General features: G+C 44.3%; 1 protein-coding gene across 4 annotated transcripts in view; it reads right to left on the reverse strand.

The window, feature by feature from the left end:
• The window catches only part of LOC122541479 (cell adhesion molecule CEACAM6-like), a 166308-nt gene that overhangs the window by 40365 nt on the left and 111484 nt on the right, over nt 1-14459 (reverse strand). Inside the window, exon 5 of one of the 4 annotated variants that reach the window (XM_087979109.1) lies at nt 12132-12264. The exons of 2 other annotated variants lie outside the window; for them this stretch is intronic. In XM_087979109.1, the coding sequence (XP_087835235.1) occupies nt 12239-12264 (26 nt within the window). In that variant the 3' untranslated portion in view covers nt 12132-12238. Of the gene's footprint in view, nt 1-12131; nt 12265-13130; nt 13598-14459 lie in introns of those variants that run through there. One more of the 4 variants, XM_087979108.1, reaches the window with a different exon arrangement.

Below are 14459 nucleotides of genomic sequence, written 5' to 3' on the forward strand. Positions count from 1 at the left end.
TTGGCCTTGACTTTTGAGTTGTCATTGCCTTCCAGGTTTTGTACCAGAAGACTGGAAGATTGTAACTGTTGTGCCTTTGTTCAAGAAGGATAAGGGAGATAACCCAGGTAATTATAGACCAATATGCCTTACATCTGTTGTAGGAAAGGTTTTGGAAAGGATTATAAGAGACAGGATTTATAATCATCCAGCGAGAGAGAGAGAGAAAACCTGCACAGTTACTGCCTTTGCTGTTTGAATTCGTGTATCGCTGGACATCGGAGTGCATCTGGGAAAATTAACAAACAGTGAAATTCACAACTAATTTTGGAGGAACTGTTGGGCGAAGTTCACAGCACAGAATCAGATAAGTTAATTGTTGTTTAAGTCTGTCCAAGAGAAAGGCTGCAGTAGTGAGTATAGTGGATTCTTTCTTGATTATATGCTTTTAGAGATACGTCTCTTGATTAAACTTAAAATATAAGCCATAGCTATTAATTTAACCTGGGGCAGTGTTCGTAGAGGAATAAGACGTGTTATTTTCTGGGTCTGTAGATTGTGAAGGAGCAAAAATGGCCTTTGCAGTGATATGTACTTCTTGTCAGATGGGGGAGTTTAAAGAGAGTTTAAGGTTTACTGTGGATTATATCTGCCATAAATGCTGTTGGATGCGAAATTTATCAGACTGAGTGGATGGGTTGGAGAGACAGATGGAAGCGATGAGGAGTTTGCAACAGCAACAGTATGTGATGGATGGCAGTTATAGGAAGGGGAGAAAGTCTCAGATACAGTCACATAAATGGGTTAACTCCAGGAAGGGTGAGAGAGGTCGGCACCAAGGGCAGGAGTCTTTTGTGGATATACCCATTTCAAACAGGTATGCTGTTTTGGAAAATGTAGGGGGTGATGGATTCTCAGGGGAACATAGCACGAACAGCCAAGTTTCTGGTATTGAGACTGGCTCTAATGCAACGAGGGGTACGTCGGCTTCCAAGAGATCAATTGTGTTATGGGATTCTGTAGTCAGAGGTACAGACAGACGTTTCTGTGGCCAGCAGAGAAAAAGCAGAATGGTGTGTTGTTTCCCTGGTGCCAGGATCAAGGATGTCTCAGAGAGGGTGCAGAATGTTCTCACAGGGGAGAGGGGCCAGCAGGAGGTCATTGTCCACATTGGAAGGGAAAAGGTTGAGACTCTGAAGGGAGATTACAGAGAGTTAGGCAGAAATTTAAAAAGAGGTCCTCAAGGGTAGCAATATCTGGATTACTCCCAGTGCTACGAGCTAGTGAGGGCAGGAATAGGAGGATAGACCAGACGAATGCATGGCTGAGGAGCTGGTGTATGGGAGAAGGATTCACATTTTTGGATCATTGGAATATCTTTTTGGGTAGAAGTGACCTGTACAAGAAGGACGGATTGCACCTAAGTTGAAAGGGGACTAATATACTGGCAGGGAAATTTTCTAGAACTGTTTGGGAGGATTTAAACTAGTAAGGTGTGGGGGGTGGGGGGGTGGGATCCAGGGAGATAGTGAGGAAAGAGATCGATCTGAGACGGGTACAGGTGAGAACAGAAGTGAGTCAAACAGTCAGGGCAGGCAGGGACAAGGTAGGACTAATAAATTCAACTGCATTTATTTCAATGCAAGAGGCCTAACAGGGAAGGCAGATGAACTCAGGGCATGGTTAGGAACATGGGACTGGGATATCATAGCAATTACAGAAACATGGCTCAGGGATGGGCAGGACTGGCATCTTAATGTTCCAGGATACAAATGCTACAGGAAGGATAGAAAGGGAGGCAAGAGAGGAGTGGGAGTGGCATTTTTGATAAGGGATAGCATTACAGCTGTGCTGAGGGAGGATATTCCCGGAAATACATCCAGGGAAGTTATTTGGGTGGAACTGAGAAATAAGAAAGGGATGATCACCTTATTGGGATTGTATGAGAGACCACCCAACAGTCAGAGGGAAATTGAGAAACAAACTTGTAAGGAGATCTCAGCTATCTGTAAGAATAATAGGGTAGATATGATAGGGGATTTTAACTTTCCAAACATCAATTGGGATTGCCGTAGTGTTAAAGGTTTAGATGGAGAGGAATTTGTTAAGTGTGTACAAGACAATTTTCTGATTCAGTATGTGGATGTACCTACTAGAGAAGGTGCAAAACTTGACCTACACTTTGGAAATAAGGCAGGGCAGATGACTGAGGTGTCAGTGGGGGAGCACTTTGGGACCAGCGACCATAATTCTATTCATTTTAAAATAGTGATGGAAAAGGATAGACCAGATCTAAAAGTTGATGTTCTAAATTGGAAAAAGGCCAATTTTGACAGTACTTGGCAAGAACCTTCGAAAGCTAATTGGAGGCAGATGTTCGCAGGTAAAGGGACGGCTGGAAAATAGGAAGCCTTCAGAAATGAGATAGCAAGAATCCAGAGAAAGTATATTCCTGTCAGGGTGAAAGGAAAGGCTGGTAGGTATAGGGAATGCTGGATGACTAAAGAAATTGAGGGTTTGGTTAAGAAAAAGGAAACAAACGTCAGGTATAGACAGGATAGATCGAGTGAATCCTTAGAAGAGTATAAAGAAAGTAGGAGTATACTTAAGATGGAAATCAGGAGGGCAAAACGGAGACATGAGATAGCTTTGGCAAATAGAATTAAGGAGAATCCAAAGGGTGTTTACAAATATATTAAGGACAAAAGGGTAACTAGGGAGAGAATAGGGCCCCTCAAAGATCAGCAAGGTGGCCTTTGTGTGGAGCCACAGAAAATGGGGGAGATACTAAATGAATATTTTGCATCAGTATTGACTGTAGAAAAGGATATGGAAGATATAGACTGTAGGGAAATAGATGGTGACATCTTGCAAAATGTCCAGATTACAGAGGAGGAAGTGCTGGATGTCTTGAAACGGTTAAAAGTGGATAAATCCCCAGGACCTGATCAGGTATACCCAAGAACTCTGTGGGAAGCTAGAGAAGTGATTGCTAGGCCTCTTGCTGAGATATTTGTATCATCGATAGTCACAGGTGAGGTGCCAGAAGACTGGAGGTTGGCAAACGTGGTGCCACTGTTTAAGAAGGGCGGTAAAGACAAGCCAGGGAACTATAGACCGGTGAGCCTGACCTCGGTGGTGGGCAAGTTGTTGGAGGGAATCCTGAGGGACAGGATGTACATGTACTTGGAAAGGCAAGGACTGATTCGGGATAGTCAACATGGCTTTGTGCGTGGGAAATCATGTCTCACAAACTTGATTGAGTTTTTGAAGAAGTAATAAAGAAGATTGATGAGGGCAGAGCAGTAGATGTGATCTATATGGACTTCAGTAAGGCATTCAACAAGGTTCCCCATGGGAGACTCATTAGCAAGGTTGGATCTCATGGAATACAGGGAGAACTAGCCATTTGGATACAGAACTGGCTCAAAAGTAGAAGACAAAGGGTGTTGGTGGAGGGTTGTTTTTCAGACTGGAGGCCTGTGACCAGTGGAGTGCCACAAGGATCAGTGCTGGGCCCTCTACTTTTTTGTCATTTACATAAATGATTTGGGTGCGAGCATAAGAGGTACAGTTAGTAAGTTTGCAGATGACACCAAAATTGGAGGCGTAGTGGACAGCGAAGAGGGTTACCTCAGATTACAACAGGATCTGGACCAGATGGGCCAATGGGCTGAGAAGTGGCAGATGGAGTTTAATTCTGATAAATGTGAGGTGCTGCATTTTAGGAAAGCAAATCTTAGCAGGACGTATACACTATGGTAAGGTCCTAAGGAGTGTTGCTGAACAAAGAGACCTTGGAGTGCAGGTTCATAGCTCCTTGAAAGTGGAGTTGCAGGCAGACAGGATAGTGAAGAAGGCATTTGGTATGCTTTCCTTTATTGGTCAGAGTATTGCGTACAGGAGTTGGGAGGTCATGTTGCGGCTGTACAGGACATTGGTTAGGCCACTGTTGGGATACTGCGCGCAATTCTGGTCTCCTTCCTATCGGAAAGATGTTGTGAAACTTGAAAGGGTTCTGAGCTACAAGGAGAGGCTGAACAGGCTGGGGCTGTTTTCCCTGGAGTGTCGGAGGCTGAGGGGTGACCTTATACAGGTTTACAAAATTATGGGGCATGGATAGAATAATAGACAAAGTCTTTTCCCTGGGGTCGGGGAGTTCAGAACTAGAGGGCATAGGTTTAGGGTGAGAGGGGAAAGATGAGAGGGGAAAGATATAAAAGAGATCTTAGGGGCAACTTTTTCACGCAGAGGGTAGTGTGTGTATGGAATGAGCTGCCAGAGGATGTGGTGGAGGCTGGTACAATTGCAACATTTAAGAGGCATTTGGATGTGTATATGAATAGGAAGGGTTTGGAGGGATATGGGCCGGGTGCTGGCAGGTGAGACTAGATTGGGTTGGGATATCTGGTCGGCATGGACTGGTTGGACCGAAGGGTCTGTTTCTGTGCTGTACATCTCTGACTCTATGACTCTAAGCAACAATTTGATTGCAGTTAGTCAACAAGGTTTCGTCAAGGGCATGTCATGTCTCACAAACCTCATTGAGTTTTTTGAGAAGGTGACCAAGCATGTAGATGAGGGTAGAGCAGTTTACGTGGTATACATGGACTTCACTAAAGCCTTTGAGGTTCCACTTGGTAGGCTGTTGGAGAAAATTGCTGCTGAAAATGTGTTGCTGGAAAAGCGCAGCAGGTCAGGCAGCATCCAAGGAACAGGAGAATCGACGTTTCGGGCATAAGCGCTTCTTCAGGGCTGTTGGAGAAAATGCAGAGGAATGGGATTGAAGGTGGATTAGCAGTTTGGATTAGAAACTGGCTTTCTGAAAGAAGGCAGCGAGTGACAGTTGATGGAAAATATTCAGCCTGGAATCCAGTTACTCGTGGGTGTGGTTTTCGGACCACTGCTGTTTTTCGTTTTATAAATGACTTGGACGCAGGCATAGGTGGCTGGGTTAGTAAGTTTGCAGATGACACTGCAGGAGTAGTGGACAGTGTGGAAAAATGTTGCAGGCTGCAGGGGGACTTGGATAAACTGCAGAATTGGACTGAGAGGTGGCAAATGGAGTTCAATGCAGATAAATGTGAGGTGATTCACTTTGGCAAGAATAACAGGAAGGCAGAGTAGTGTGGATGTGCGGAAGGATCTTGGAGTTCATGTACATAGATCCCTGAAAGTTGCCACCCAGGTTGATAGTGCAATTAAGAAGGCATATAGTGTGTCCGGTTTTATTGGTAGAAGGATTGAGTTCCGGAGCCTTAGTGTCATGCTGCAACTATATAAAATGCTTGTGCGGCCCCATTTGGAACATTGTGTACAGTTCTGGTTGTCCCATTACAGGAAGGATGTAGAAGCATTGGAAAAGATGCAGAGGAGATTTACCAGGATGTTGGAGGGAAGGTCTTTTGAGGAAAGGCTGAGACTTGGGTCTGTTCTCATTGGAGAGAGCAAGGCTAAGAGGGGGTTTGATAGAGACATACAAGATGATCAGAGGATTAGGTAGGGTAAACAGTGAAAGTCTTTTTCCTGAGATGCACGAGGGGGCATAGCTACAGATTGAAGGGTGATAGATTTAAGGCAGGTTCTTTATTCAGAGAGTACTAAGGGCTGGGAATGCCCTGCCTGCCAATGTAGTTAACTCAGCCACTTTGGTGGCATTTAAACAGTCCTTGGGTAAGCACATGGATGATGATGGGATAGTGACGGTGGACAGCCTGCTAGACACACTTTCCTCATTCCTGAAGAAGGGCTCATGCCCAAAATGTCGATTCTCCTTGGATGCTGCCTGACCTGCTGCACTCTTCCAGCAACACATTTTCAGCTCTGATCTCCAGCATCTGCAGTCCTCACTTTCTCCACATAGGATTAGGAGTAATGTATTGAGATGGGTAGATGTCCTGACCCAAAACATCAACTTTCCTGCTGACTTGATGCTATCTGACCGGCTGTGTTTCTTCAACTGCACATTTTATTAACTTTGACTTCTAGCATCTGCAGTCCTTACTATCACCGAGAAGGGTAGAACATTGGTTAGCAAACAAAGAGTAGGAATGGATGGGCCTTTTCCTAAATAGTAGGCAGTGACTAGTGGGTTACATCAAGGGTCGGTACAATGCTCCCAGCTATTTATAACATATGTTAATGATTTAGATGACAGAACTAAATATAATTTCTCAACACTAACAGATAACACAAAGCTGGGTAAGGAGGGTGAATAGATGTCACAATGTGATTTGAACAGGCTGAATTTATGGGAAAATGCAGTTACAGTATAATGTAGATAAATGTAGGTTGTCTTGAGAACAAAAACAGGAAGGTAGATTATTAATGGAAATATATGGAAAAGGAGAATGTTCAATGAGACCTGGGTGTCCCAGTGCACCAGTCACTGAAAGTAAGCGTAGATGCAGCAGGCAGTAAAGAAGGCAAACTGCATATTTGCCTTTGTAGCTGAGATGATTAGAGTACAGCAACAAGGCTGTTTTTCAGCAACTGTGCATGGCATTGAGTGGGGGGGCAGGGGGGCAGTGGCTACACCTGGAGTACTGTGTGCAGTTTGGATCTCCTTATCTGAGGAAGGATGTTCTAGGTATACAGGGAGTGCAGTGAAGGTTTTCCAAGTTGATCATTGGGATGTCAAGACAGACTGAGGTCAGATTGTATCAGTTAGGACTGTATTCATTGGAGATTAGAAGAATGAGGGACATTCTCACAGAAGCCTATGAAATTCTAACAGGATTAAGCAGGTTAGATTCAGGAAGGATGTGCTTGATGGGAGGGGAATCCAGAACCAGGAGTCATAGTTTAAGGATAGGGGCAAATAGTTTGGAATGAGATGTGGAGAAATTTCTTCATCTGCAGTGGTGTGTCTTTGGAATTCACTAACACAGAAAATGGTTGAGGTCAAGCCATTTTTTTTCAAGAAGGAGATAGATACAGCTCTGATGGCTAAGGAGATCAAGGAATAGTGTGGGAGGGTGGGATTAGAGTACTGAGTTCGATTATCAGCTATGCTGATATTGAATGGTGGAGCAGGCTCGAGGGGCCAAATGGCCTACTCCTGCCCCTATGTTTTATGGCGCTGTGTTTCTCAAGACAGTTACAGAGATATGCAGAAATAGTTGTCTAAAGTGTCCTGCAAACACAGTCTCAAGGAAAAGTCAGTGGATGGACTGATATTTCACATCCAGTGAACATAGTAAGACTGTACAGTGAACACATGAATGTCATACAGTGAACACATCAGTGACTAGGGAAAAGTGAGGACTGCAGATGCTGGAGATTAGAGTTGAAGGGTTTGGTACTGGAAAAGCACAGCAGGTCAGGCAGCATCTGAGGAGCAGAATTGATGTTTCAGGCATAAGCCCTTCATCAGGAATATGGGGGTTAGGGAGTGAGGGAAGGGGACCGAAAGATAAATAGGGATAGGGGGCTGGGGGGAAGATAGCTGAGAAGGCAATAGGTAGATTAAGGTGACGGGTGATTGGTGATAGTCTGGAGCGGAGGGTGGAGTAGCTAGGATGGGAGGACGATGGACAGGGTAGGACAGTTCAAGAGGGCATTGCTGAGTTGGTGGGTTGGATCTGGGATGAGGTGGGGGGAGAGGAGATGAGGAAACTGATGAAATTGACGTTGATACCGTGTGGGTGGCGAGTCCCAGGGCAGAACATGAGATGTTTTTCCTCTAGGCATCGGTGGCTAGGATTTGGCAGTGGAAGAGACCCAGGACTTGCATGTTGTTCGTGGAGTGAGAAAGGGAGTTGAAATGGTCAGCCACAGGGCGATGGGGTTGTTTGGTCTTGTCCCAGAGATGTTCTCTGAAACGACCGTATTGGACAGCTCCTTCCCCTCCCCTTCCTGGACCTTTTTTGTCTCTACTTCTGGAGACCAACTCAACACAGACATCTACTTCAAACCTACTGACTCCCACAGCTACCTGGACTAGACTCCCCCCCCCCACACTCCACCACCAATCCTCGGATGCAGCACATCATCCTCCACCTATTCCGCTACCTATAGTCAGACCCCACCACTAGAGATATATTTCCCTCCCACCCCTATCAGCATTCTGCAGAGACCATTCCCTCTATGACTCTCTCGTTAGGTACACACCACCCCCCTTACTAGTAGCATTATTGCTGGAGATCCAAGAGAGACTCACATTTGGTGTGTTGCCTCCCAAGTGCCAGGGTTCATGATGTCACTGATTGTGTTTTCGGGATCCTTTGGGGGTGCAGCCCCAATTCGTGGTCCACATAGGCCCTAACGACATAGATGGGAAAAGGAATGGGGATTTAAAGCAGAAATTCAGGGAGCTAGGGTGGAAGTTTAGTGCTTGAACAAACAGAGTTGTTATCTCTGATTTGTTGCCCATCCCATGTGCTAGCAAGGAGAAGAATAGGGAGAGAATACGTGGCTACAGTGATAGTGCAAGAGTGAGGGTTTCAGACACCTAGATAATTGGGGCTCATTGAGGCAGGAGGGACCTCGACAAACAGGATGGTCTCCACCTGAACCAGAGGGATACTAATATCCTGTTGGGGGGGAGGGGAGGGGCAGCGGGGAAGGTTGATGAATTCGCTAATGTTCTTTGGGAGGGTTTAAACCAATTCAGCAGGGGGATGAGAACCTAAATTGTAGTTCCAGTGTCCAGGAGATTGAGAAGAGTGAGGTCAGAAATGAGGTTTCAAGGTTGCAAGAGTTCACTGGCAAGCAGGAAAGTGGATTGAAGTGTGTCTATTTCAAAACCATGAGCATCCGGAATAAGGTGGATGAACTTGCAGCATGGGTTGGTACCTTGGCCTTCGATGTTGCGGCCATTTCAGAGACAAAGATAGAGCAGGGACAGGAATGATTGTTGCAGGTTCTGGGATTTAGATGATTCATTCAGAATAGAGAAGATGGTAAAAGAGGGGGAGGTGTAGCATTGTTAGTCAAGGGTAGTATTACGGTGTCAGAAAGGATGTTTGAGGATTCATCTACTGAGATAGTATGGTCTGAGGTGAGAAACAGGAAAGGAGAGGTCACCCTGTTGAGAGTTTTCTATAGGCCTCCAAGTAGTTCCAGTGATGTAGAGGAAAGGATAGCAAAGACCGTTCTGGATAGGAGCGAGAGTAATGGGGTAGTTGTTATGAGCTGGAGCAAATATTGACTGGAAATGCTATAGTTTGAGTACCTTAGATGGGTCAGTTTTTGTCCAATGTGTGCAGGACGGTTTCCTGACACAGTGTGTAGGCAAGCCAACAAGGGACGAGGCCACATTGGATTTGGGACTGGGTAAGGAACCTGGCCAAGTGTTAGATTTAGAGGTAGGTGAGCACTTTGGTGATAGTGATCACAATTCGGTTATGTTTAGTTTAACGATGGAAAGAGCTAGAAAGGCAATTATGATGCAATTAGGTAAGATTTAGGGTGCATAGGATAGGGAGGGAAACTGCAGGGGATGGGCTCAATTGATATGTGGAGCTATTCAAGGAACATCTACTGCGTGTCCTTGATAAGTATGTACCTGTCGGGCATGGAGGAAGTGGTCGAGCAAGGGACCCGTGATTTATTAAAGAAGTTGAATCTCTTGTCAAAAGGAAGAAAAAGGCTTATGTAAGGATGAGACGTGAAGGCTCAGGTGCTTGAGGGTTACAGGTTAGCTAGGAAATACCTAAAGAGAGAGCTAAGAAGAGCCAGGAGGGGACATGAGAAGTCACTGGCAGATAGGTTCAAGGAAAACCCTAAAGCTTTCTATAGGTATATCAGGAATAAAAGAATGACCATAAAAAGTTTAGGGCCAATCAAGGATAGCAGTGGGAAGTTGTGCATGGAGTCTAAGGAGATAGGGGAAGCACTAAATGAATATTTTTCGTCAGTATTCACACTGGAAAAAGACAATGTTGTCAAGCAAAATACTGACATACAGGCAACTAGACCAGACAGGACTGAGGTTCACAAGGAAGACGTGTTAGCACTTGCTGGAAAGTGTGAAAATAGTTGTCCCCTGGGCCGGATGGGATTTATCCTAGGATTCTCTGGGAAGCCAGGGAGGAGATTGCCGAGCCTATGGCTTTGATCTTTGTCAGTATTGTCTACAGGAATAGTGCCAGAGGAGTGGAGGAAAGCAAATGTTGTTCCCTTGTTTAAGAGGGAGAGTAGAGACTACCTGGTATTATAGGAGAAAGTGAGGACTGCAGATGCTGGAGATCAGAGCTGAAAATGTGTTGCTGGAAAAGCGCAGCAGGTCAGGCAGCATCCAAGGAACAGGAGAATCGACGTTTCGGGCATAAGCCCTTCTTCAGGAATTCTGAAGAAGGGCTTATGCCCGAAACGTCGATTCTCCTGTTCCTTGGATGCTGCCTGACCTGCTGCGCTTTTCCAGCAACACATTTTCAACCCTGGTATTATAGACCTGTAAGCCTTAATTCGGTTGTGGGTAAAGTGTTGGAAAAGGTTATAAGAGATAAGATTTATAATCATCTAGAGAGGAATATGTTGATTAGGGACAGTCAACACATTTTTGTGAAAAATAAGATGTGCCTCACAAACCTTATTGAGATCTTTGGGAAGGTGACCAAACAGGTGGATGAGGATAAAGTGGTTAATGTGGTGTATATGGATTCAGTAAGGCAGTTGATAAGTCCCCATGGTAGGCTATTGTACAAAATGGGATTGAGGGTGATTTAGCAGTTTGGATCAGAAATTGGCTAGCTGAAAGAAGACAGAGGATGGTGGTTGATGGGAAATGTTCATCCTGGAGTTCATTACTACTGGTGTACCGCAAGGATCTATTTTGTGTCCACTGCTGTTTTTCATTTTTATAAATGACCTGGATGAGGGCATAGAAGGATGGGTTAGTAAATTTGCGAATGCCACAAAGGTAGGCAGAGTTGTGGATTGTGCTGGAGGATGTTGAGGTTACAGAGGGACACAGATAAGCTGCAGAGCTGGGCTGAGAGGTGGCAAATGGAATTTAATGCGGAAAGGTGTGAGGTAATTCACTTCGGAAGGGGTGACAGGAATAAAGAGTACTGGGCTAATGGTAAGATTCTTGCTAGTGTAGATGAACAGAGAGATCTCAGTGTCCATGTACATAGATCCCTGAAAGTTGCCACCCAGGTGGATCGGGTTGTTAAGAAGCCATACAGTGTGTTAGCTTTTATTGGTAGAAGGATTGAGTTTCGGAGCCACAAGGTGATGCTGCAGCTGTACAAAATGCTGGTGCGGTCGCATTTGGAATATTGTATGCAGTTTTGGTCACCACATTATAGGAAGGATGTGGACGATTTGGAAAGGGTGCAGAGGAGATTTACTAGGATGTTGCCTGGAATGGAGGGAAGGTGTTATGAGGAAAGGCTGAGGGACTTGAGGCTGTTTTTGTTAGAGAGCAAGTTGCGAGGTGACTTAATTGAGACATATAAGAAAATCAAAGGGTTAGATAGGGTGGACAGTGAGTGCCCTTTTCCTCAGATGGTGACGGCTAGCGCGAGGGACATAGCTTTAAATTGAGGGGTGATAGGAAGAGGACAGATGTCAGGGTTCAGGGGGGAGGTAGCTGAGAATGCAATAGGTAGATGAAGGTGGGGAAGAAAGTGATACATCAGAGAGGAGGGTGGAACAGATAGCTGGGAAACACAATGGACAGGTCAAGAGGGCTGTGCCCAATTGGAGGCTTGGGACTGGTATAATGTAGGGGGAAGGAAAATGAGGAAACTGGTGAAATCCACATTGATCCCATGTTTTGCAGGGTCCCAAGGTGGAAGATGAGGCATTCTTCCTCCAGGTGTCGGGTGGTAATGGTTTGGTGATGGAGGAGGCCCAGGACTTGCATGTTCTTGGTGGAGTGGGAGGGGGAGGTGAAGTATTCAGCCATGGGGCGGTGGGGTTGGTTGGTGCAGGTGTCCCAGAGATGTTCTCTGAAATGAGCCACAAGTTGGTGCCCTGTCTCCCCAATGTAGAGGAGACCACATCGGGTGCAATGGATACAGTAGATGACATTGGTGGAGGTATAGGTAAATTTCTATCGGATGTGGAAGGATCCTTTGGAAGAAGCCTTTTGATGGACGGCTTATGCCCAAAACATCGATTCTTCTGCTCCTCAGAATCTGCTTGACCAGCTGTGCTTTTCGAGCACCATACTCTCGACTCTAATCTCAGCATCTGCAGTCCTCACTTTCTCCTCCTGATTCATGGATAAGGTTATCAGTCATTTTCTGGATTGTTGTCTGTAGTTGGTAAAGCCACATTTGGAGTACTTTGTACAATTCCAGTCATCCTACTGAAGGAAGGATCTAGAACAAACTGGAAAGAACGCAAAAAAGATTTATAAAAATATTTTGGAGACTAGAAGGTTTGAATTATAAGGAGAGGCTGGATAGACTGGGACACTTTACCCCTGGAATGGAGGAGGCTGAGGGGTGACCTTGTAGAAGTATAAAAAATCATGAGGTGCACAGATAAGGTGCATAACCAAGGTATTTTCCGTGTTGTATGACTCTTAAACATTGATTTAGTTGATAAAGTTCAGAATGGCAGGAGAACAGAGTGCTTTGAAATGCTCCTACTGCAATATGTGGGAAATCAGGGATGCTTCCATTGTCCATGGGACTACATATACAGGAAATCTGTTCAGCTGCAAGTCCTGATTTTCTAAATGGAGCAGCTGGAGTTGTGGATGGACTTAGTACAGAGCATCCATGAGGCATTGAATGTTGTGCATAGTAGTGTTAGGTGAAGTGGTAAATGTAGGGGAATGGGTCTGGGTGGGTTGCTGAAGGGCCTGTTTCCACGCTGTAAGTAATCTAATCTAATCTTATATTCTGAAAGGCGAGGGTGAGCAGTCAAGAGGTTATGGTCCATATCGATACCAATTATGTATGTATTATGACAGGGGTAAACTCTCCTGCTTAATTTATAACCAGAAAGGATGTATCCCATGCAGTAATCTGTGAAAATGCGAGAGGTCAAGAACTATTTAAAGTAAAAATTAATAAGATTATTTCTTAAAATATAACAGAATAATTAACTAACAATTATTTACAACTCCTTCCTCTAACCTATCTTTGACTTTTCTTTCTATAATACCAGTCCAATAAAACCCCCAATTAAGATTTACTGAATAATTCAAATTTCAAAACTAGCCAGTGGTTGAATCTTCTCGTTTCATCTTCCTCTGTAGATTTGCTCTCTTAAAGCTACAGTACACCCACATCTTCATAACACCTCACCCCTTAAGAAAGAATGAACTATCATAATGACAAGTTGGCTTCATTTTTTTTTCTATTCTTTAATATACTGCTATTTTCTATTCTTTAATATACCATAATATACTGCTAACTTCAATCCAAGTTCACCTTAACTTCTTCCCATATAAATACAAATCTCATTTAAACTTTATCAGCATCTGCAATTACATTCTTTTCACATGTACGATTTTAAAATTAAAAGTGTAACATTAGACTCCAACGAACAATCTTTAAAGCGTTCTAAGGATGTCAGCAGATTGTGATCTGTGTACACAACTGTCTCTGACACATACACATTAAAATGTTGTAAGGCCAGTACCAGACTCAATAGTTATTTTTCGATCGTGGAGTATTTCCTCTGGTGGATGTTGAGCTTCTTCGAAAAGTAACTGTGGATATAGGTAAAGCAGTGTTACTTCTGCAACCATAATTGTTTATTAACATCAGTATATAATTGTTTCAGCCAAATTAATAATTTCTTATTAACACCAGTATCAGCCAAAAGCTGAATTAATGATTGTTTACGTAAGGCAAAAATAAAAACCGTGGAAGAAAAACATAGTTACTTTTCATTAGCTAAAATGTGCATACAGGAATGAAATGTGCCTGCAAACAATGGAAGATGTTACAGACAGGCAGATAGGGTGAAAAGGATATCAAGATATGCCAAGCTCAGCGCGTTTCCCTCATGTCAGCACTGAAGTGAGCCAAGTCACTTACAAATAAGGGATGGGGTTAGGGTCGCCTGGCTTGGAGTAGGGGGAGAAGTAAACAAGGGTGGAGCGCAGCTGGGTAGGGGCAGAACACAATAAGGAATATTGATAGGTTTGAAGGCCAATGAGGTAAACGCGGAAGTACCAAGAATTAAATTGTGGAGTAATTTCTGGATCGGTGCGGCTATATGCTAGTCACCCCTTCATGCAAGAATGTTTCAATTAAATTCGCTGCTTCAGAATTTGACTCGGACTGAAATTTATTATATCGTGAGCTCTGTTTCTCGCAATTTGGGCGCTCGTCTGGGGTATCCATCATCACCAGCAGGGTAGGCACTGTCGACAGCTGGAAGATGCATCCCGTTCCTTTTAGAACAGTCCCATGCTCCTTGGCGGTGGGTTCCCCTTCTGGTTACTGATCGAGATCCAATGAGAGTCTATCTGAATCAGGTGAAAGGCTGTAAGTAGGCACAGGGAGCCAGGCAACTCCGTGCACGGACTAAGGTAGGAAAATTGACTTTTAAGTACTGCCTTGGTG

Source organism: Chiloscyllium plagiosum, unplaced genomic scaffold, assembly GCF_037043375.1.
Source record: "Chiloscyllium plagiosum isolate Xiang-an unplaced genomic scaffold, Cpla_swu_hap1 HiC_scaffold_35, whole genome shotgun sequence".
NCBI classification, from domain to species: Eukaryota; Metazoa; Chordata; class Chondrichthyes; order Orectolobiformes; family Hemiscylliidae; genus Chiloscyllium; species Chiloscyllium plagiosum.